Here is a 23355-nt window from a genome sequence, read left to right as displayed (position 1 = left end):
CAGAAAACTTTGAACATCTATATATTTTTCACTATATATATATATATGCATATGCATTTTCTTATGTACCATTTGCAAGTTAGGATGCAGACATCTTGGTACCCTTAATACCTTTCCATGTATCCCCTAAGAAAAAGGATATTCCTTTGTATACCCACAATACAGTTATCCTATCCAAGAAATGTAACATGATATAATAGTAATAGTGTTCATGTTCACATCTACCCATCAGCCCCAGACTGTCCTTTAATTGCTGTTTGTTTCTCTTGGTCCTGGATCCACTTACAATTAGGACTGATCTAAGTCATATTGAATTTAGTTAACATGTCTCTTGAATTGACTTTAATCTAGAAAAGTTGGAAGTTTTTATGTCCCACAATATGTATTTGTTTCTTCATAATTAAGAATAAATATTTTGAGTAAGAAAATACATAAGTTTAATGTTCAAATTGCCCTACCTGTATTTGGCATGTGTATCATTTTAACATGTTACTTTCTGTTTTTACTGTGTCCTTGTTTTCTGTCACAACTAGATGTTCCAGATCATTTTGTAACTTCCCTGCCACATGCCTGAAATGCACTTGTTGGCCATAAAGTCTCATACTTTTTATTAGGAAATGGCATTTAGAAATCCAGAACTGGGCATTAGGAACACATTATTTTACGTATTGCTTTGAATGAAAAAATGCTTCAGAAATTTAAAATGCTCTTGTTAAACTGTGACACACCATTCATTATAAGCACACCAATTTTAGAGATTTAAAATGGGAGAAACTGTGAATCTTAGAACATGTGGTATTCAGTATATTTTTTTGACTTGGCATAAAGTAGAGCTTTATATTTGATAATCATTTGAAGCTAAATGGACACTGAAAAGACACCTTCTCTTTCTACAGATTGGATTTACATTTAGTGTGCCCGTGGCAAAGACAGCAGAACGTTGTGGCACTAGTGGTGCCTCAGAGCCACTTACAAGGAGTTCAGGTAAGGAACCATTTCCATAATATTTCACATAAAAATACATTAGATTGATATTTTAAATTATCTTTTACCTTTGGCCGTTCTTGTAAATGGTTTCATTTGAATACAATTAGCTCTCTAAATGTGAATGGTTACAGTTTGGATGTGAAAGGGATGGTCACAATAACAAATTTATCCACTGTCTTTGTTTAGTCAAAATAAAGTGATAGTTTATTATAAATGAAATCTTCCCTTTTTAACATCTTTATTGGAGTATAATTGCTTTACAATGGTGTGTTAGTTTCTGCTGTATAACAGAGTGAATCAGCTATACGTATACGTATATCCCCATATCCACTCCCTCTTGCATCTCCCTCCCACCCTCCCTACCCCACCCCTCTAGGTGGTCACAAAGCACCAAGCTGATCTCCCTGTGCTATGCGGCTGCTTCCCACTAGCTATCTATTTTACATTTCGTAGTGTATATATGTCCGTGCCACTCTCTCAGTTTGTCCCAGCTTACCCTTACCCTTCCCTGAGTCCTCAAGTCCATTCTCTCGTCTGTGTCTTTTTTCTTTATTCCAGTCCTGCCCCTAGGTTCTTCAAAACCCTTTTTTTTTTTTTAAGATTCCATATATATAGGTTAGCATATGATATTTGTTTTTCTCTTTCTGACTTCACTCTGTGTGACAGACTCTAGGTCCATCCACCTCCAAATAACTCAATTTCGTTTATTTTTATGGCTGAGTAATATTCCATTATCTATGTCAACGGACACTTAGTTGCTTCCATGTCCTGGCTATTGTAAATAGTGCTGCAGTGAACATTGTGGTACATGACTCTGTTTGAATTACGGTTTTCTCAGGGGATATGCCCAGTAGTGGGATTGCGGGGTCATATGGTAGTTCTATTTTTAGTTTTTTAAGGAACCTCCATACTGTTCTCCATAGTGGCTGGAGATTTACATTCCCACCAGCAGTGCAAGAGGGTTCTCTTTTCTCCACACTGTCTCCAACATTTATTGTTTGTAGGTTTTTTGATGATGGCCATTCTGACTGGTGAGGTGATACCTCATTGTAGTTTTGATTTGCATTTCTCTAATGATTAGTAATGTTGAGCATCCTTTCATGTGTTTGTTGACAATCTGTATATCTTTGGAGAAATGTCTATTTAGGTCTCTGCCCATTTTGGGATTGGATTATTTTTTTTTTGATATTGAGCTGCTTGTATATTTTGGAGATTAGTCCTTTGTCAATTGCTTCGTTTGCAAATATTTTCTCCCATTCTGAGGGTTGTCTTTTTTTTATGGTTGCCTTTGCTGTGCAAAAGCTTTTAAGTTTCGTTAGGTCCATTTGTTTATTTTTGGTTTTGTTTCATTTCTCTAGGAGGTGGGTCAAAAAGCATCTTGCTGTGATTTATTAGAGTGTTCTGCCTATAGTTTGATAGTGTCTGGCCTTGCATTTAGGTCTTTAATCCATTTTGAGTTTATTTTTGTGTATGGTGTTAGGGAGTGTTCTAATTTCATTCTTTTACATGTAGCTGTCCAGTTTTCCCAGCACCACTTATTGAAGAGGCTGTCTTTTCTCCATTGTATATTCTTGCCTCCTTTATCAAAGATAAGGTGACCATATGTGCGTAGGTTTATCTCTGGGCTTTCTATCCTGTTCTATCCATCTATATTTCTGTTTTTGTGCCCGTACCAGACTATCTTGATTACTGTAGCTTTGTAGTATAGTCTGAAGTCTGGGAGCCTGATTCCTCCAGCTCCATTTTTCTTTCTCAAGATTGCTTTGGCTATTTCAGGTCTTTTGTGTATCCATACAAATTGTGAAATTTTTTTGTTCTAGTTCTGTGGAAAATGCCATTGGTAGTTTGATAGGGATTGCATTGAATCTGTAGATTGCTTCGGGTGGTATAGCCATTTTCACAATGTTGATTCTTCCAATCCAAGAATACGATATATCTCTCCATCTATTTGTATCATGTTTTATTTCTTTCATCCGTGTCTTACAATTTTCTGCATACAGGTCTTTTATCTCCTTAGGTAGGTTTATTCCTAGGTATTTTATTCTTTTTGTTGCAGTGGTAAATGGGAGTGTTTCCTTAATTTCTCTTTCAGATTTTTCATCATTAGTGTAGAGGAATGCCAGAGATTTCTGTGCATTAATTTTGTGTCCTGCTACTTTACCAGATTTGTTGATTAGCTCTAGTAGTTTTCTGGTGGCATCTTTAGGATTCTCTATGTATAGTATCATGTCATCTGCAAACAGTGACAGTTTTACTACTTCTTTTCTGATTTGGATTCCTTTTATTTCTTTTTCTTCTCTGATTGCTGTGGCTAAAACTTCCAAAACTGTGTTGAATAGTAATGGTTAGAGTGGAAATCTTGTCTTGTTCCTGATCTTAATGGAAATGGTTTCAGTTTCTCACCATTGAGAATGATGTTGGCTGTGGGTTTGTCATATGTGGCCTTTATTATGTTGAGGTAGGTTCCCTCTATGCCCACTTGCTGGAGAATTTTTATCATTAATGGGTGTTGAATTTTGTCAAAAGCTTTTTCTGCATCTATTGAGATGATCATATGGTTTTTATCCTTCAGTCCGTTAATATGCTGTATCATATTCATTGATTTGCGTATATTGAAGAATCCTTGCATTCCTGTGATAAACCCCACTTTATCATGGTGTGTGATCTTTTTAGTATGCTGTTGGATTCTGTTTGCTAGTATTTTGTTGAGGATGTTTGCATCTATGTTCATCAGTGATATTGGCCTGTAGTTTTCTTTCTTTGTGACATCCATGTCTGGCTTTGGTGTCAGGGTGATGGTGGCCTCGTAGAATGAGTTTGGGAGTGTTCCTCCCTCTGCTATATTTTGGAAGAGTTTGAGAAGGATAGGTGTTAGCTCTTCTCTAAATGTTTGATAGAATTTGCCTGTGAATCCATCTGGTCCTGGGCTTTTGTTGGAAGATTTTTTTTTTTGCGTTACGTGGGCCTCTAACTGTTGTGGCCTCTCCCGTTGCCGAGCACAGGCTCCGGACGCGCAGGCTCAGTGGCCATGGCTCATGGGCCCAGCCGCTCCGTGTCATGTGGGATCTTCCCAGAACGGGGCACGAACCCGTGTCCCCTGCATCGGCAGGCAGACTCTCAACCACTGGGCCACCAGGGAAGCCCAAGTTGGAAGATTTTTAATCACAGGTCCAATTTCAGTGCTTGTGATTGGTCTGTTTATATTTTCTGTTTCTTCTTGGTTTGGTTTCAGAAGATTGTGCTTTTCTAAGAATTCCAGATTGTCCATTTTATTGGCATATAATTGCTTGTAGGAATCTCTCATGATCCTTTGTATTTCTGCAGTGTCAGTTGTTACTTCTTTTTCATTTCTAAATCTATTGATTTGAGTCTTCTCCCTTTTTTTCTTGATGAGTCTGTCTAATGGTATATCAATTTTGTTTATCTTCTGAAAGAACCAGCTTTTAGTTTTATTCATCTTTGCTATCATTTCCTTCATTTCTTTTTCATTTATTTCTGATCTGATCTTTATGATTTCTTCTGTTAACTTTGGTGGGTTTTTTTGTTCTTTCTCTAATTGCTTTAGGTGTAAGGTTAGGTTGTTGGAGATTTTTCTTGTTTCTTGAGGTAGGATTGTATTGCTATAAACTTCTCTCTTAGAACTGGTTTTGCTGCATCCCATAGGATTTGGGATATCATGTTTTCATTGTCATTTGCTTCTAGGTATTTTTTATTTCCTCTTTGATTTCTTCAGTAATCCCTTGGTTATTTAGTAGCATATCATTTAGCCTCCATGTGTTTGTAGTTTTTATAATTTTTTTCCTGTAATTGGTATCTAGTCGTATAGTGTATGGTGATCTTCACGTTTTACTCCTTCGCCATCTTGAAGGTCGCCCACTGTGTTTACTTTTGATTACAGCGGTTATTGTTACTCTTCTCTTGGTATCATATTTGATGTATTATTTCAGGAATATCCTGATGGTTATAAATTTGTCCTCAGTTGTGGGAACCAAGCAACAGGGAGCTGTGCTGTCGTTTGCTCCTGTCACTGGAACTACTCCTATTGCTGCAGCTTTGCTCCTAGGCCACCACTCACCAGATCTAGGCATCCTTCCAGGAGCTGTGACTGCTGGTTACTGATCCCAGGGCTGTCCACCAGGTCTCACAGAGGTGTCTGGTATTAACCTGTCTACCAGTGCTCTCAATACCAGACTCTCCTCTGTGCTAAGCAGACGTCATCATCTGAGCAACAGGAGAGCTCCCTCAGCGGGTCTCTGGCCGTGGAAGCTCTATAAATGAAATGTTACAGGAAGTTCATGGGTGGTCTACATTGTAATTACAGTGAATTCCATCTGTAGGTTTACTCTTGAGTTCACAAGCATTTTTATGCGTAAGGGTTATGCCAGCCTCTGCAGATAGTGATATATAATTTCTAAACTCAAAAAAATGGGCATAATAGAGGGAAAGAAATGAATATTCAGATAATTAAACCATAGGCTTTTGCTGTGGTGGTGGTGGTTTTGTTTCAAGTATTGGGTGTTTGGGAAATGAAGAATAATCTGGGCTGAGTTACTCAGGTCAAGAATTCTGAGTAAGGGCATTTCTCACCCAACAAACAGCCAAATGCAAGAGAACAAGAGGAAAAGCATGGCATACTTTGAAAACCGCAAATAATTTGTCATGAGATTGAGAGGTAGCTTTAAATTCTAAAAATTCTCCGAATGCTATGCTCAATAATTGGATTTTAATCTGAATGTGGTAGGAAAACATTGGGTGGTTTTTATAGGGGGTGAGATGGTGCCTTGGCGTGACAGCAGTGTGTTGAGTGGGCAGGTGGGTGGGAGTGGGGTGTCATATGCTGAGACACCAGTTAAGGGGCTGTTGCCTTATTCAGAAGTGTTTCGTTGACTATCTGCTGAGTTTGGGAATTTTTAAAAACTAGATCCTCCCTCAAAAGGTAGATTTAAAAAGCTGTCAAAGAGCCAGCTAAGAAAGTCTTTGTCTTTGGATGATCTGGAAGACAAGAGCATAGGTTACAAGAGTGGCACAAAATAAGAATTTGACTGGTATGTTTTCAATCCTGATTTTTGTTGAATAAAACAGCCCTGTGTAAGAGAAAGTAATAAGCATATTTCAGGTGTACTTAACACATGATTTTTTTTCTTTAATGTTACTGTGAATTCAAGAAGAATAAACCAGTTCAAATTTCATTTTCATGCCTGGTTATGAGGGAAAGGCATTGAAGTCCTTCAGTTTTTATTAATGCTTTACTAATGGTAACCGAATGAGTAATAGTTTGTTAAAACAACTTTTGTGTTTCATTACATCTGGGGAAATTATCCAGATTTTTCAGGAGTTTATTATGAGTGGCATATATAGAATTGTTCTTACATTGAGACCTCTGTTTCTCACCACTTCTGTCATTAAAAAGCTGATGAAAATGTGGAAGTCATGGTTACGCTGTGATAGGAGCTAATTTTCCCATTATCTTCATTTTCCATCTCTTTGAGTATACTTTAGGAAATCCTTAAAATTTACCTTAAGTTGCTAAAAGCAATTCAATTTTAATTATAAAGGAAGATAGCATGTGATAAAGTAATAAAAGCATTTTTCTTTGTTTTGACACAGTTGTAAGAGATAGGTATGGTGTTTTGTTTTTTGCACATTTTTATTATTCAGGTGAAATTGACATAAGATAAAGTTAATCATTTACAGGGAACAATTCATTGGTGTTTAGTACAATCACAATGTTGATTGTGTTTAGTGCAGTCACCACCTCTAACTAGTACCATACATTTTTATCACTTCCAAAAGGAAACCTGTACCCATTAACCAGTTTTTCCCCATTTCCCCCCCCACCCCCCAACTGCTGACAGCTACTAATCTGTGTTCTATGTATTTACCTATCCTGGAACCATACAGTGTGACTTTTTGTATCTGGCTTCTTTCATGTACCGTTTTCAAGGTTCATCTGTCTTGTAGTATGTATCATTACTTCATTCCTTTTGTGGCTGAATGATATTCCATCATATGGATATACCATAAGTTATCTGTTTATTCGTTGATAGACATTTGAGTTGTTTCCACTTTTTGGCTATTGTGAATAGTGTTGCTATGAATATGCATGTACTTGTATTTGTTTGAATACTAGTTTCAGTGCTTTGGAGTGTATACCTGGGAATGGAGTTGATGGATCAAATGATAGTCCTGTATTTAACTTCTTGAGGAACTACAAAACTTTCTCTCAGCAGCCGGCCCATTTTACATTCCCACCAGCAGGATTCAAATTTCTCCATGTTCTCACCATGTTTACTATTTTCCATTTTTTGATGATAGCCGTCGTAGTGGGTATGAAATGATGCTTCATTGTGGTTTTTGTTGTTGTTGTTTTTGCGGTACACGGGCCTCTCACTGCTGTGGCCTCTCCCGTTGCGGAGCACAGGCTCCGGACGCACAGACTTAGCGGCCATGGCTCACGGGCCCAGCTGCTCCGCGGCACGTGGGATCTTCCCGGACTGGAGCACAAACCCACGTCCCCTGCATCGGCAGGTGGACTCTCAACCACTGCACCACCAGGGAAGCCCTTCATTGTGGTTTTGATTTGCATTTATTTCCCTGAAGACTAATGGTGTTTAGTATCTTTTTTTTTTTTTTTTTTGGAACAGAGAAAGGTTTATTGCAGGGCCAAGCAAGGAGAACAGGTGGCTTATGCTTAAAAAACCTGAACTCCTGTTTAGCATCTTCTCATGTGCTTTTTGGCCCTTTACATATCTTCTTGGGAGAAATGTCTGGTCAGGTCCTTTGCCCATTTTCAAATTGGTTTGTCTTGTTGCTGAGTTGTAGCGTTTTTATATAGTCTGGATACTAGATCTTTATCAGATGTGTGATTTGCAAATATTTTTTCCCATTCAGTCAGTTGTCACTTTCTTGATAATGTCCTTAGATGCACAAAGATTTCTAATTTTGGTGAAGTTCAGTTTTTTATTTACTTGTGCTTTTGGTGTCATATCTAAGAATTCATTGTCAAATCCATGGTCATGAAGATACACCTCCTAGGTTTTCTTTTAAGAGTTTTATGGTTTCAGTTCTTATGTTTAGGTCATTGATCCATTTTTTTGTTAAATTAATTAATTTATTTTTGTCTGTGTTAGGTCTTCGTTGCTGTGCACGGGCTTTCTCTAGTCGCGGCAAGTGAGGGCTACTCTTCGTTGCGGTGTGCGGGCTTCTCATTACGGTGGCTTCTCTTGTTGCAGAGCACAGGCTCTAGGTGCACAGGCTTCAGTAGTTGTGGCTCGTGGGCTGTAGAGTGCAGGCTCAGTAGTAGTGGCGCATGGGCTTAGTTGCTCCGCGGCATGTGGGATCTTCCCAGACCAGGGGTCTAACCTGTGTCCCCTGCATTGGCAGGTGGATTCTCAACCACTGCGCCACCAGAGAAGTCCCCATTGATCCATTTTGAATTAATTTTTGTTTATGGTGTGAGGTAAGGGTAGGTAGGGTTTTTGAACTACTTTACCCACTGCTTTTAAATTGGCAAGCACTTTAGAAGAAAAACCTGATTATTTATATTTTATTATGGAAAATTTCAAACATTCTCAGAAGTGGAAGCGTAGACTGAGTCCCCATACACACTTTACTGAGCTTCAGCATTTGCCATTTTGTGACCAATCTTGTTTCTCTCTCCCTCCTTCCTTCTCCCCTCACACACACGAACACACCTATCAGGTAATTTTGAAACAATCCCAAACATATTTCATCTGTAAACAAATATAATGACAAAATGATTATTGTACTCACAATATAGATCTCTTATTTTAAGTATAAGGATATGTTCGTTTTAGCAAGTTTGGGAACTATGAAAAGTAAAAATATCACTCTTTAGATATAAACGGTCAAAATCTTCTGGACTTTCTAACCTACTCTTTCCCATAACTATGCTTCTAAGAATGATTTTTTCTGACTGCATAGCATTCCATCATGTCAATGTTCTGTAATTTATGTAGCTAGCCCCTTTTATTAAGTATCATCCAGGTTTTCAATATAATAACTGAAAGATATTTTCAATCATAGGATAAATTTATAGAAATGAAATATCTGGCTTAATTAAACATTAAATTTTTTTAACATCTTTATTGGAGTATAATTGCTTTACAATGTTGTGTTATTTTCTGCTGTATAACAAAGTGAATCAGCTATACGTATACATATATCCCCATATCCACTCCCTCTTGTGTCTCCCTCCCACCCTCCCTATCCCACCCCTCTAGGTGGTCACAGAGCACTGACCTGATCTCCCTGTGCTATGCGGCTACTTCCCGGTAGCTATCTGTTTTACATTTGGTAGTGTATATATGTCCATGCCACTCTCTCACTTCATTCCAGCTTACCCCTCCCCCTCCCTATGTCCTCAAGTCCGTTCTCTGTGTCTGCGTCTTTATTCCTGTCCTGTCCCTAGGTTCTTCAGAACCTTTTTTTTTTTAGATTCCATATATATGTGTTAGCATACGGTATTTGTTTTTCTCTCTCTGACTTCACTCTGTATGACAGACTCTAGGTCCATCCACCTCACTACAGATAACTCAATTTCATTCCGTTTTATGGCTGAGTAACATTCCATTGTATATATGTGCCACGTCTTCTTTATCCATTCATCTGTCTATGGACACTTAGGTTGCTCCCATAAACATTAATTTTTAAAGTTTTTTTTTAATCAGTGTTGTAAATTGCTGTGTAATCAAATACCTATTTCATACAGTGTTTGAACTCACCCCTGTTGCCATATCCTCTTCAGGGTTTCAGTCTGATGAAACTGGTGAACTTATTGGTAACAATTACAGATTATATATAGTTTATATAATTTTTTGTCCTTCTGGAGGAGAGAGATGTACAGTATGGGAAATAGTATTTTTTGCTTCCTTGTAATGGCAAGTTAACCCTGTACTTTAAATCATTTGTTCATTATCTTTGAATTACAGTGACTTTTTTGGTGTTTTGTTTTTTTTTTAAGATGTTGATTCAAATTGACTTTGAGAGATTTTTAATACATGTAACTTGCTTTTTCTTAGCATAATATCTCTTACAATTAAAAAAAATTACAGCTCAAGATATCACTGCAGTGAACAGTCCAAGCTGTAAGAAGAAACCAGATGAAGATTGCAAGGGCCCTTTCAAACCTGCAAAAACCCTGAAAGAAGGAAGTGTCCTAGATGTTCTGAAGAACCCTGGTAAGATAATGGCTGCCCTTGAGATAATCTAAAATCTTAATTGCAAAATCATGATCTCATCTTAATATCATTTGTTAATACTTTGTTGTACTTCAGGCTTTTAAAAAATGATGTCTAGTTTGATAGGAGATTGGCTTTTGAATGTAGATGTAATCAGATGTAACTTTTTAGGTGCAAGACCTTAGTAACTATTTCTTTAGAATTTAAGGACTCTGCACTAAAATGGAATCTCTAAGGGGCAAGTATAGAAGGAGAAAATGTGAATTGCCTGTTAATTAGAGATGGGCCAAAAATTGGAAAAAAGTAAATAAACCTGATGATACACCTGGACATGTCTCTCTCTGAGAGCATTGAACTGCCTTGTTCTTCTCAGATTATTCCCCAGTTGTGGGATATATATAACAAAGCCAGGTGGAAAGGAAACATATGCTGACTGTAACTAACACACACACACACACACACACACACACACACACACACACACACACACACACACACACACACACACACACACGATAGTACTCACTTCAAATAAAATAAGATACGAATGTTAGTGGGTAAGAATTTGAAGATAATGAATAGAAGTCCTCAAATAGGAATAGGTTTTCAGTTTGAAAATCAAAAAGGATAGTATAATTCCAACTGGGATGTATACTATAAGAATATAAAAGTGTTTATAAGATAATCTAGTAGCTCAGAAAGAATTTAGATTTATCCAGCACATGTGTTCATGTATAACTGCATGTGAGCTTCAATAATAAGGTTGGATGCTACAGCAAGATTTAGAGGGATTAGGTTTTTTTGGTGTAGCTCCCATTTTATAGATGGGTATACTGCCTACTAGAGTCTCAATATAGACGGTTTTATGCAGTTATGGGCAGAACTCCAGGATGCCTGTGTTAGGGTGAACTAAGTGGTAGTCAGCATCAAATGCATATAGGTTATCTTCATAGAAGTTACACTTTGCATTCATAATGCCCACTCCTCCCCTCTTTTAAACTTTTTTTAAATAGCAAAAATTTGGGGAAGTTACATGTTCTCTTGAGGGAAATCAGGAAAATCCAAAAAAGTGGGAGGAAAAGAAAACTTGTAACACCTTGAAGTGGTTACTGTTAAAATTTTGCCAACCTTAGTGACTCACGTTAATCATTAACAAAATAGTACATTTTCCTCTTTTGGGAGTAACTGAAGTATGTGGGATTGTTTTATCTTTAGGCAAAAAATAGCTCTAGGCTGGATTATTTCTTGTACCACTAGAAAACCTCTTTAACAACCTTCTGTATCATCTTTCCCTCTGATTTTCTTTTCCCTTGATGCTAAAGGCTAGAGAAACGGGTGTTTTTTTGGTGTATGTAAAATAAAAGTTAATTGGTCCAGAGTAAAGGATTGAAAGGTCATTTCTACAAATACAGTGTAGTTTGAGTGAAACTCAACTGTTGCCAGTTTTGATAGCACAAAGACTTTTCCTCATGGTTTTTTTCCTTATTTCCAAAGACTTTTCCTTATTTCATGGTTCTATGTGTATACCTTAATTAAGTCTCAAATTAGGTATTGGTTGAACTACAGTAAACAGATTCCTAGAGGAAGATGATATACTATAAACCAAACATCTTTTGTAGACTTTTACCTAGGTCTGTCGCTTATTAAATATGTGATTAGTACTAGAAATATAGCTTAGGTGAAAAACTACTTTTAAGTAGTCCATCTTGGACTGTAATAACTCTGTAATTAAGGTAAAAATGTTTCCTCCCAGGAATAATATTTTTATCATTAACAGCTATTACTCTATAATTATTGTCTATATTAATATTATTAATATTTATTAATGATTAATAAATAATAGGCTTTCTAATCAAAACGTGGACTAATCTTTTCCTTCCCACTCCCCTCTTCCCCCGCATTGTAGGTTTCACATCACCAAAGGCAGATTCTCTTGCTGTTCAACCTACCACCACAAGCCTGGTAGTTTATTCAAGACCAGCAATAAGTAGCTTTTCTTCTAGTGGAATTGGGTTTGGGGAAAGTTTAAACCCTGGGCCGTCGTGGCAGTGTGATACCTGTCTGCTCCAGAACAAGGTTACAGACAACAAATGTGTAGCCTGTCAAGCCGCAAAATTGCCGCCAAAAGATACTGCTGAACAGACCGGAACTGGGACACCGAGTAAAAGTGGCAAAGCGACTGTTTCTGCACCAGAGACAGGCTTTGGAGACAAATTTAAACCAGCAGTAGGAACTTGGGATTGCGATACCTGTTTAGTGCAAAATAAACCTGAAGCGATAAAATGTGTAGCTTGTGAAACACCGAAACCGGGAACTGGTGTTAAGCGAGTCCTTACGTTGCCAGTGGCTTCAGAAAGCGCTGTTACTGTGGCTGCTTCCTCCTCCAGCTGCACTGAGACCACTGGTGCCTTAGGATTTACAGATAAATTCAAAAGGCCCGTGGGATCTTGGGAGTGTCCAGTGTGCTGTGTTTCTAATAATGCAGAAGACAATAAATGTGTGTCCTGTATGTCTCAGAAACCAGGTACGTTTATGGCTGTTTGGAATAATTTTGTTCATTTCTTTAATAGAACATTTTAATTTATTCTCTGTAAAACAGCTAAGAATAACCTCAATATTTTAGATGTTTCAAGATGAGCATTTCCTCATATGTCTTAATTTTTCTGAACTGTCTTGAAATTAAAATGACTTGCTTGGGACTGGAACTGCATGTTCTCTTAGGAGAGGCTGTGTGTTAAAATCAGTCCAGCATTTGCTTTGACCTCTTTTTTTGTATGTAATTTTATCAGAAGCTTCTTGCTCTTCATGATCATTTTCAAAGTTGGCTAATATAGATGCAAAGGTCTTAAAACGGGGCAATCTTTCTCAAACCTTTACACAGAATAAAATATTCCTTTGTCTCTTTTCCTCTAAGTAGAAGTGAGGATGGCTAGTGGTCATTTACACAGCTGATTTCATTGCATTATGAGAAGGCTGTGGCTGAATGTTAATGGTGATACCTGTACCTGTATGCGCTATCTGCCAGAGATACTGCAATGATCATAAATTACTGAATCATTAATGAAAAGTTCTATTAGGTAACCAGAAAAATGAAGTTAGAGTTGAGTTTTTCCTGTTTCTGTTCAATTTTGAAAGAGTTAACTGAAGATTTACATTGATCTTTAATTCATTTGGAATTAATTCATTTGACTCTGCTGTGTTTGTAATGCTATTATATAATTATTTGGTACAGATATATGGTAACATGGATACTAAATAAAACATGCTATGAGTATCCTGGGAATTATACTTCCTATTTTTATTGCATTATCATGGATGTGTGATTTTGTGTTTGCAATGGAAAGCTCTTGAGTTAATAGCCCACATCCCTCTCTTAACACCAGGGGTGAGCCATATTTCTGATTCCTGCTAGACATCTCTACAAGAATAAGATTTCAGAATCTTTTTTCCGAAATATTTTTCTCTTTCCATCTGGCATTCTTCCTCTTCCCCTTAACAAAAAAAAGAAAGAAAGCTCTTGATACGTGTAGGAAACCAAAATTTATTCTGAGTTGATGGGTCAAACTTATATTTTTGATAAATCACCTGGTGGCTTTTTGGAGGATAGATTTGAAGGCAGCAAAATTTGGAAACCAGAGGACAGATTAGGAAGTTGATCAATAATATAGGTAGAGATAGTAGTGATATGTACTAATACAAGCAAATGGGGTATAGAATAATGTACGGTTTGAAGATATGTTGATTTCAAGCTGCTGAAGTGGACAGATATGTGTGAGGCCTTTGGATATACTGATAATGGACCCTCTGGACTGGAGATACAGATTTGGGAGTCATTAGCCCATAGTTTTCAAGTAAGTCATGGGAGTAGAGGTGATATAAGGTGAGTGAGCAGAGCAAATAGAGAAGACAGCCTAAAACTGAACTCTGCCAACTTAAGAGAGTAGCAAGAATAGAACTTTGGAGCAGTTAATCTTTTAAATGAATAACCAGAGAGGAAAAACGAAAACCACGTGGTACTAGTTGCTTTTTAGGAGGATGGATTTCAAGGGAATGAAACCAGAGGTCTCAATAACAAGGCTATTAAGCAAGAGATGAGGGGGCTTGAACCAGAAGAGCAGTAGAAGGGTCAGAGAAAGAGAATGAAATAGATTGGAGAGATGTATAAGGGAAGAGTTGTCATCTAGCCAAGGTAGCCAGGTGGATAGTGGAACTACCAACAAAGAGATACCACAGGGATGAAAACCAGAAGTGTGGGTCTCAGGTATGGATGGGAAAGATTTTGTTGGTGGTTAAAATCATCAGAGTAGATGAGAGCTCATGAGAAGGGCAGTGGACCAAAGATGGCACAATTCTGTTGGCAAGATGGAAGAGAACATACCAGTAAAACACAGATCAGGTAACTGGGAAAAGTGACAACAGCTAGAGGACATTTAGAGAAGTGAGGTTACCAGAATGAATGGCTCCACTCTCAACACTGTATTTCTTCATGCAGCCGTGCCTTGCTGAGCTATCCTTCCTGTGCCGCCGCATCTGCCCACAAAATTGCTAGTTCTGCTTAAAAATGTAAATACCACCCCTGTGAATCCTTCTCCTATCCCATAGTAATTTCTTCTCTGTACTCTTGTTTAGATCATTTGTCACTCTCCGTCTTAGTGATGGTGCTGCTATGCATTTATGTTCGTTTTGCTTTCCCCCCTTTTAGACCAGAAACACCTTTAGAAGTTAAGCAACATTTTATTCATCTCGATATCCCCAGAACCTAAGCACGTTATGGCGCTTAATAAATGTCTGTTAAATGGCTACCTTATAACAGAAATGCCATGAACATAGTAGGTAGTGTTGAGTTGAATTGCGAAGTGGATAAAAGAGCACTTCTATGCAAAAATAGTCATTTCAAAGCCAGAGATCTGTGCTTTGAAATCTTGAAATGAATATTGCCTGGGCGGTGTGTTTTATGAGTCAGGCTGTTGCCTACAATTGAGAATGTATGTTTTATAATCTGTGATGTGTAACAAAATTGGATAGATTATTAAGGAAAATTCAGGCTTTTAGGCTCTGATTTGTGAGCGTGGTTCTTAAAAACCATGGCTGTTCAAACTGGGGATTAAAAGGGGGCTCATCACTGAGCAAGGTGAGTGTGAGTTGCTCTTTTGTAAGATTAAAAGAAATCTGAGCTGTCTGTACTGTTTTTAACAATGTGATGTTTAGATTTCTGGCATTTTCTCTTAATAGGAAACACATTAAAAACTGTACATTTAGACTTAGTGGTGTCATTGAGATCTTGACATAATGTAAATCCGAATTTTCCTGTATTTCCCCATTATTTTTTAGGAAGTTCAGTACCTGCTTCAAGTAGCAGCACTGTCTCTGTCTCTCTGTTGTCTGGAGGCTGCCTAGGATTGGACAAGTTCAAGAAACCTGAGGGAAGCTGGGACTGTGCAGTGTGCCTAGTGGAGAATAAAGCAGATGCTAACAGATGTGCAGCATGCGAGAGTGCAAAGCCGGGCACGAAGTCTGAGTTTACAGGTAAGGTGTTGGCAAAGTGCCTCCTTAGATCACCACTTGAAAGTGACATATTTACAAACAGCTTTGGTTTTAAAACTATTCATTCTCTGTTGAAAATTCATGTAAAATGAGCTCTTGTCCTGGACCTTTAGCTCGTATCTGTCTCTGAATTACTATGCAGTTGAATTGTTTGCTAGTCTGCAGTGAAGATAAGTACATTTTCTATTTTATTTGTTTTCATTTGAGAAGGAAAATGCTGGTTGCAGCCCACTGAATTAATTAACATGGCTAAGGGGATACAACTGGTTTGAAAAACACTGCATTTGGGTTTTAGAAGATCACTAAAGCTCCTTATGTGGCTGCTACCTCATGGTCCCTTTCCTGTTTTCCCCACCTGTAGTACAGTAATCACCATACCTTTAAACCTTCCTTTTGAGGCAGAAGTGCCTTTGAGATCCTTTGAGTCAGAGGTGATAACTAGTTAATTATTGTCTTTGGCACCTTTATTTTTAGCTTTCTGTCTAATATCACTTAAGGTATTTCAGAGACCGTGTGGATAGCCATTTGCTTTTGAGATTTTTTTTTGGGTGCGTTGGGTCTTCGTTGCTGCACGTGGGCTTTCTCTAGTTGCGGGGAGCGGGAGTTACTCTTCGTTGTGGTGCGCGGGCTTCTCACTGCGGTGGCTTCTCTCGTTGTGGAGCACGGGCTCTAGGCGCGCGAGCTTCAGTAGTTGTGGCTCGTGGGCTCAGTAGTTGCAGCACGCAGGCTCTAGAGCACAGGCTCAGTAGTTGCGTGGTGCTTGGGCTTAGTGGCTCCTCGGCACGTGGGATCTTCCCAGACCAGGTATCAAACCCATGTCCCCTTCACTGGCAGGTGGATTCTTAACCACTGCGCCACCAGGGGAGTCCTGCTTTTGAGATTCTGATATAATTTCAAATAAGTTTCTTATGGAAAGAAAGTGGGGTGGGTAATCATTAAAGGGGGAAATCTGAAGACAAGCGATTTTTACAAGCCCTTGGTTGCCACCTGTCTCTATTTACATGTGGGTAAACAGAGTAATGGATGAATACCTTGGCACCGTTTAATGATTTTTGTGTTGAGCCAGTCATTCAGGTGCTTCATTTCTAGTTTATTCCACTACAGAGAAGAATTCTGAAACCAAGACTTTGAGCTTGTCAGTATAGTATTTTTATTTTTTAAAATATTGCTTCCAGGGCTTCCCTGGTGGCACAGTAGTTGAGAGTCCACCTGCCGATGCAGGGGACACGGGTTCGTGCCCTGGTCCGGGAAGATCCCGCATGCCGTGGAGCGGCTGGGCCCATGGGCTGTGGCCGCTGAGCGTGTGAGTCCGGAGCCTGTGCTCCGCAACGGGAGAGGCCACAACAGTGAGAGGCCCGCGTACCGCAAAAAAAAAATATATTGCTTCCACTCATATAATTCTAGTTCTTTGGTGCTAAAAATCTTAATTCTTAAGTAAATAACACATGTACTCACAGGATTTAAAAAGCAAATTATGACAGGATTCCCAGCGAAAAGTCTCTCTCTTGTCCCTATTGGCTCAATTTCCATCCTTCCTGCTCCACCAGTGGTAATAGCTATCTGTGGTTAGTTTCTTGTAACTCTTTCAGTGTTTCTTTATGCATATCACAAGCAAATATACTTCTATTCTCTCTATTCTTACTTCTCTCTACCTTGTTAGAAAAGGTTGTATACCACACCACCTTTTTGCACCCTTGACATTACCACAGATTAGCTTGGACTTTGTTCTTCATTTACAGCTGCCTGGATTGCATATGGCATTCTGCATATCTTTGAGTTTATCATTCAAATAAAGACTTAGCTGTAGACTTGCTGGGTCAAAGGGTACATGTGTCTGTAATTTGGGGTAAATATTGGCAAGTTGCCCTCCACAAATTCTGTGCTGATTTACACATCCACCTGCCATGTCTGGAGTGTCTGTTACTCCTAGCCTCATCACCAGCACTGTTTTATCAAACTTGTTTGATCTCTGTCAGTCTGATAGATGAAATGTGGCACATCCGTGTAGTTGTGAGTATCGAGATGCTGAATATGGGCAACTTGGTTCATGTTTACTGCCATTGTTAAACTAATACTCTTCGAAGTAGACCTTTTCAGAGTTGTCCCATGTCCCTTTACTTTTCAAGGTTGACATTCTGTTTGAGAGAGTAGTAGTAATTCATTGTCTTTTTGGTGTTTCTTATATTTTTGAAGGCTTCAGCCCATCTTCCTCATCTTCGAACCCAGCAACCTCATCCTTCAAATTTGGTATCCCATCATCCTCTTCTGGGCCTTCTCAGACTTTAACAAACACTGGAAATTTTAAATTTGGAGATCAAGGAGGTTTCAAAATAGGTGTGTCATTAGATTCTGGGTCTGTAACCCCTTTGAGTGAAGGCTTTAAATTTTCTAAACCAATAGGAGATTTTAAATTTGGAGTTTCATCTGATTCTAAACCTGAAGAAGTTAAAAAAGATAGTAAAAACGATAATTTTAAGTTTGGACTTGCTTCTGGTTTAAGCAATCCGCCTTCTTTAGCTCCATTTCAGTTTGGGGTGTCTAGTCTTGGGCAGCAAGAAAAGAAAGAAGAACCGCCGAAATCTTCATCAGCAGGCTTTGGCTTTGGTTCTGGTGTCATTAACCCTCCCCCTGCTGCTACTGACACCACAGTGACCTCTGAGAGCAAGAGCAGCTTCAGTTTTGGAACCGTGGACACCAAGAGTGTCCCAGGGGCTCCTTTCACATGTCAGACGCCAGAAGCAAAAAAAGAAGAAACCCCTGCCTCCAAAGGAGGGTTCACTTTCGGCAGCGTGGACCCTGCCCCCCTGCCATCTGCCTCGTTGTTTGTTTTGGGAAGGACAGAAGAGAAACAGCAAGAGCCTGTCACGTCTACATCTCTAGTGTTTGGGAAAAAAGCTGACAGTGAAGAGCCAAAGTGTACACCAGTGTTTTCCTTTGGGAACTCAGAGCAAACCAAAGACGAGGGTTCTTCCAAGTCTTCGACCTTTAGTTTCAGTATGGCAAAACCATCTGAGAAGGAATCTGAACAGCCAACGAAGGCCACTTTTGCTTTTGGAGCTCAAACCAGTACTACAGCTGGTAGGTATTAAACATTGTTGTTGTTGTTTTTTTTTACAAGGTGTCAAAGGTAGCAAGTCAAGGAATGGTTTATACTGGAAATAGTTGAGAGAGTACCAGTAATAGAACTCTCTGGGAAGCAGCCGAGGATTCAGCTCCTTCAGAATCCCCCCCCGTGATTCTCATGAAGTTATCTGCATATTTAATTTTGAGAAACACAGCTCTAATGGAAAGCCCACAGTATTTGCACATTTGTCCGTGACTTACTCTCTTCTGTTTGGGCTTTTATAATCAGAATTGACATATACTGTTCAGGAAAATAAGCATTTTTTCTTAAGCTCATGAAATATTTTATTTTTTAACTAATAAAATCTTTATGTACAGGCCTTCATTTACAAATAGAGATAACCAGTCTTCATCTGGCATTTAAGGAACATAGACAACAAATATGATAAATCCCTGAGAAATAGAGGTGATTATGAAAACTAAGATCTGGAAGAAAAAAAGGAAATAGTATTTTCAAAAGTTAAAGAAACATGGTTTGTGAAATAAAATCATTGTGTGGACTGAGGAGCAGCGGGGGCAAAAAAACAGCTGATAATTGGATTAGTGAACTGGAATTTCCCAGAACACAATGCAAAAGAACATGAACACTTTTGAATAATAAATTAGAAACACAAGAAAATGAAAAATTAACCTGAAAAAAGAAGTATGGAATTCCACACATAGGTGTGAGCAGTTTTTGTCTATAAAATTCTGCTTAAATTTTAACACACCCTTCAAAGGAAACAAAAACTAAATTATACATTATTATTTAGAAAGGAATAAAAATGAGATAGGGTCTAATCGAATTTAATCCTGGTATCGCTATACTGTTTCCATTGAAATAGACATTTTTAACGTCCTATTAAACCACCTGAAAGTGAGCTAACATGTTCCATTTTCTGTAAATTATACCAATGCCCATACCACAATGTGACCAGCCCTGTCTAGTAAATAGTGTTGGAACTGAGATGTTATTGGAACAAGTTTAAAAAAAAAAAGTCTTCTACTGAAGGTAGCTGGATTCAGGGTCACCATATAAAAAATCATTCTCTTTTCTCCAAATCAAGAATAAATAGTTGGACAGCATTTCCCATTTGTATTTACTAACATTTCCAATTTGTATTTTATAATATCAGCAGAACCTGCAACATGCTAAAGAATTAAGAGAACATAAAAGGCATGTTTTATACTTGTTCCTGAGTGAGAATATCCTTTACTCTTCACCTCACTCCCAATATAATTTCAGTTCTTAGAGGAATTTTTGTGGAGCTTGACAAGCTAAAATAATTCTAAAATTCACGTGGAAGGGAAAATGTATAAGAAATTTTGGGGAGAAGGGTACACATACAGTCAGGTAGGTTTGCCCTACTGATATCAAACAATACTACAAAGTTACAATATTTAAAATAGTCTAGTAACAGTAACTGTAGAGGTTTGGAAGTTAATACGTGGTAAAGGTAGAGTTACAAATTAGTGAGCAAAAGGGTACACCAGTCAGTAAAGGCGGCAGAGAAAATTGGCCATTGTTCAGTTAAATTGAAGTTACAATCCTGCTAACATAAATTGCAAGATCAAATTTATAAAAGTGTAGCTATCTCCCATTGTCTGAATTTGTTATCCAAAGTATCCAGTTAGATTTGGATTTAAGGAATATTTTTTATTTTTATTAGTCTGAATGCCAAAGGTTTTGCTATGTTAGACAAAATTCATAAGCCATAAAAGAAAAGGTGGATATATTTGACTACATCAAAATTTAACATGACAGGGCTTCCCTGGTGGCGCAGTGGTTGAGAGTCCGCCTGCCGATGCAGGGGACGCGGGTTCGTGCCCCGGTCCGGGAGGATCCCACATGCCGCGGAGCGGCTGTGGGCCATGGCCGCTGGGCCTGCGCGTCCGGAGCCTGTGCTCCGCAACGGGAGAGGCCACAACAGTGAGAGGCCCGCGTACCGCAAAAAAAAAAAAAAAAAAAAAATTTAACATAACAGATGTCCATTTGATGAATGAATCTATATTAAAAACTTAATGATTGTTTTCTAATGGACTCGTATTAGACTTTAGGAAAAAATGCTTTTGGTATTACTTGTTTTTAAAGGTTTTTGTTTATTTCTTAATTTCTGTCTTATAGATCAAGGTACAGCAAAGCCAGTTTTCAGTTTCTTGAACAACAGTTCCTCTAATTCAAGTACACCAGCCACTTCAGCTGGTGGTGGCATATTTGGTAGTTCCACCTCGTCCTCCAGTGCGCCTGCGGCTGCCTTTGTGTTTGGACAGGCCAACAGTCCTGTGAGCAGCTCTGCCTTTGGGAACTCTGCCGAATCCAGTACATCTCAGTCTTTGCTATTTTCTCGAGAGAGCAAACCAGCAACCACGTCGAGCGCGGGCACAGCTGTCGCCCCATTTGTCTTTGGTCCGGGTGCCAGCAGCAGTGATACTGCCGCCTCTGGTTTCAGCTTTGGAGCTCCCACCACATCGAGCTCTGCAGGTACTTTTAAAAAAGAAGAGACATGTTAATTTGAATGGCTTTCATTGTAAGCAGATGAACTCTTAGCAAATAATACCACAAAAGAGCATGGCCGCTTTTAGGTCATCTCTACCCAGGGTGTGGTAGTTATTCAGTATGTGGAATGATGTGCATTTTGTGTATAGTTTAAGTAACTCTTGGAAGCAATATTTCTAATCTCATTAGGAGTATAATCTTTAGTTTTTTCAAGTGTTTCTTGTCTTTTTGGGGGTTTTTGTTTTGTTTTTCTTTGCAATGTTAATTTGTAAATAGCCAGACACCGAAGGTTATTTTAATAGACATTAGTCCTCGTTATGCAACGGATACATAGTCACAACATTAGCTGATTTCTGCAGTGTGTCACACTTCTGATGGCAGATCAGTTGTCTTCTTAGATTTATCTCTTTAAAGACCTAAAAATTTGGGGCTGTTAAGACAGGAGTCTTGTTAATGAAGTTTTTGTTTATTTGGATTTTATATGGTTTTACTAAATAATGGTAGAGAGAATTGTATTCTTAATCAGTATTCAAAACTTGTCTTGATAAGATGTGTTCAGCAAGGTAAGAGTCTGGAAAGAAGCTTGAAATGTGCTTTTCAGTTTATAGAGATTTCTTGAGGCTTATCTCATTTTAACCATCATGGTAATTTCAGTATTTCTGTGGGCCTCTAGGATCCTCCTTTGTATTCGGCACTGGACCTTCAGCACCATCTGCCAGTCCAGCGTTCGGTGCTAACCAGACCCCAGCATTTGGACAAAGCCAAGGTGCCAGCCAGCCTAACCCCCCAGGCTTTGGGTCTCTGTCATCTTCAGCAGCATTATTTTCTGCTGGCTCTCAGCCTGCACCACCTACTTTTGGGACAGTGTCGAGCAGCAGCCAGCCTCCCGTGTTTGGACAGCAGCCTAGTCAGTCTGCATTTGGCTCAGGAACAGCTCCTAATTCCAGTAAGTATGTAGTAGTCATGTCCTTTGTTTCCGCATTTGGGTTCTGTATGTCTTAAATACAATGTTTTTCTTTGAACTTTGAAACCATGCATGTCTTTTTTTTTTTTTTTTGTCTCTTGTACTTGGCAGAACAGAGATGTGTATTACCTATAAACAGCATTCCCAACTTTCACACAGTCAAGCACTTCTTTTCGGCTGCATTGGGTTTTCGTTGCTGTGCGCGGGCTTTCTCTAGTTGCGGTGAGCAAGGGCCACTGTTCGTTGTGGTGCGCGGGCTTCTCATTGTGGTGGCTTCTTCTGTTGCAGAGCACGGGCTCTAGGTGCGTGGGCTTCAGTAGTTGTAGCACGTGAGCTCAGTAGTTGCGGGACGTGGACCTTAGAGCGCGTGGGCTTCAGTAGTTGTGACGCACGGGCTTAGCTGCTCCGCGGCATGTGGGATCTTCCCGGACCAGGGCTCGAACCCGTGTCCCCTGCATTGGCAGGTGGATTCTTAACCATTGCACCACCAGGGAAGTCCCCCTCAATTTACTTTTAAACACACCTGTTGAGATTTTACTTCTACGTGTATTACTTTTTAATTTCCTAGTGGTCCTCTTTGTTCTGTGGATGTCTCCTTTTTATATCCTTCTGCTTTTGTTTTAGAAGCGTTTTCTATTGATCTCTTGAAGATATTAATGATGCAGAGGTTTTTTTCCCCCTTCTTTAAAGCTTTTGCTTAGTCAGTTTTCTCCAAATTGCTTTTCTTTATTATTGTTCTGGTCTTAGTGTTTCTTATGAAATACTTTCCTCACGTGTTTGGTGCTTCTTGCTTCTCTACTTGTAGTGTTTGGGGGTTTTGTTTTAATTGTAGTAAGCATGTTTAACGTGAGATCTATCTACTCTTTCAACAAATTAAGTGTGCAATGCAGTGTTGTTAACTCTGGGCACAGTATTGTGCAGCAGAGTTCTAGAATGTACGCGTCTTGCATGACTGACACTCTATACCTTTTGAATAGCAGCTCCTCATTTCTTCCCACTCCCAAGCCCTCCTCTGCAGCCACCATTCTTTCAGCTTCTGTGAATTTGGTTATTTTAGATTC

The 23355-nt window shown here is 38.9% G+C and overlaps 1 protein-coding gene across 1 annotated transcript in view; it reads left to right on the top strand.

Moving 5' to 3' along the window:
* NUP153 (nucleoporin 153) overlaps positions 1-23355 on the top strand; it is a 74776-nt gene that overhangs the window by 47236 nt on the left and 4185 nt on the right. Inside the window, exons 14-20 of the mRNA XM_082663070.1 lie at positions 897-984; positions 10062-10187; positions 12094-12711; positions 15519-15713; positions 17925-18809; positions 20959-21315; positions 22004-22276. Coding sequence (XP_082519196.1) covers positions 897-984; positions 10062-10187; positions 12094-12711; positions 15519-15713; positions 17925-18809; positions 20959-21315; positions 22004-22276 — 2542 coding nt within the window. The remainder of the gene's footprint in view (positions 1-896; positions 985-10061; positions 10188-12093; positions 12712-15518; positions 15714-17924; positions 18810-20958; positions 21316-22003; positions 22277-23355) is intronic.

The sequence above is a fragment of the Grampus griseus genome, assembly GCF_964374135.1.
Source record: "Grampus griseus genome assembly, chromosome: 10".
In the NCBI taxonomy this organism is placed as follows: domain Eukaryota; kingdom Metazoa; phylum Chordata; class Mammalia; order Artiodactyla; family Delphinidae; genus Grampus; species Grampus griseus.
Note: the sequence above shows the minus strand (reverse complement) of the source record. Positions and strands in the feature narration are given on the sequence as shown.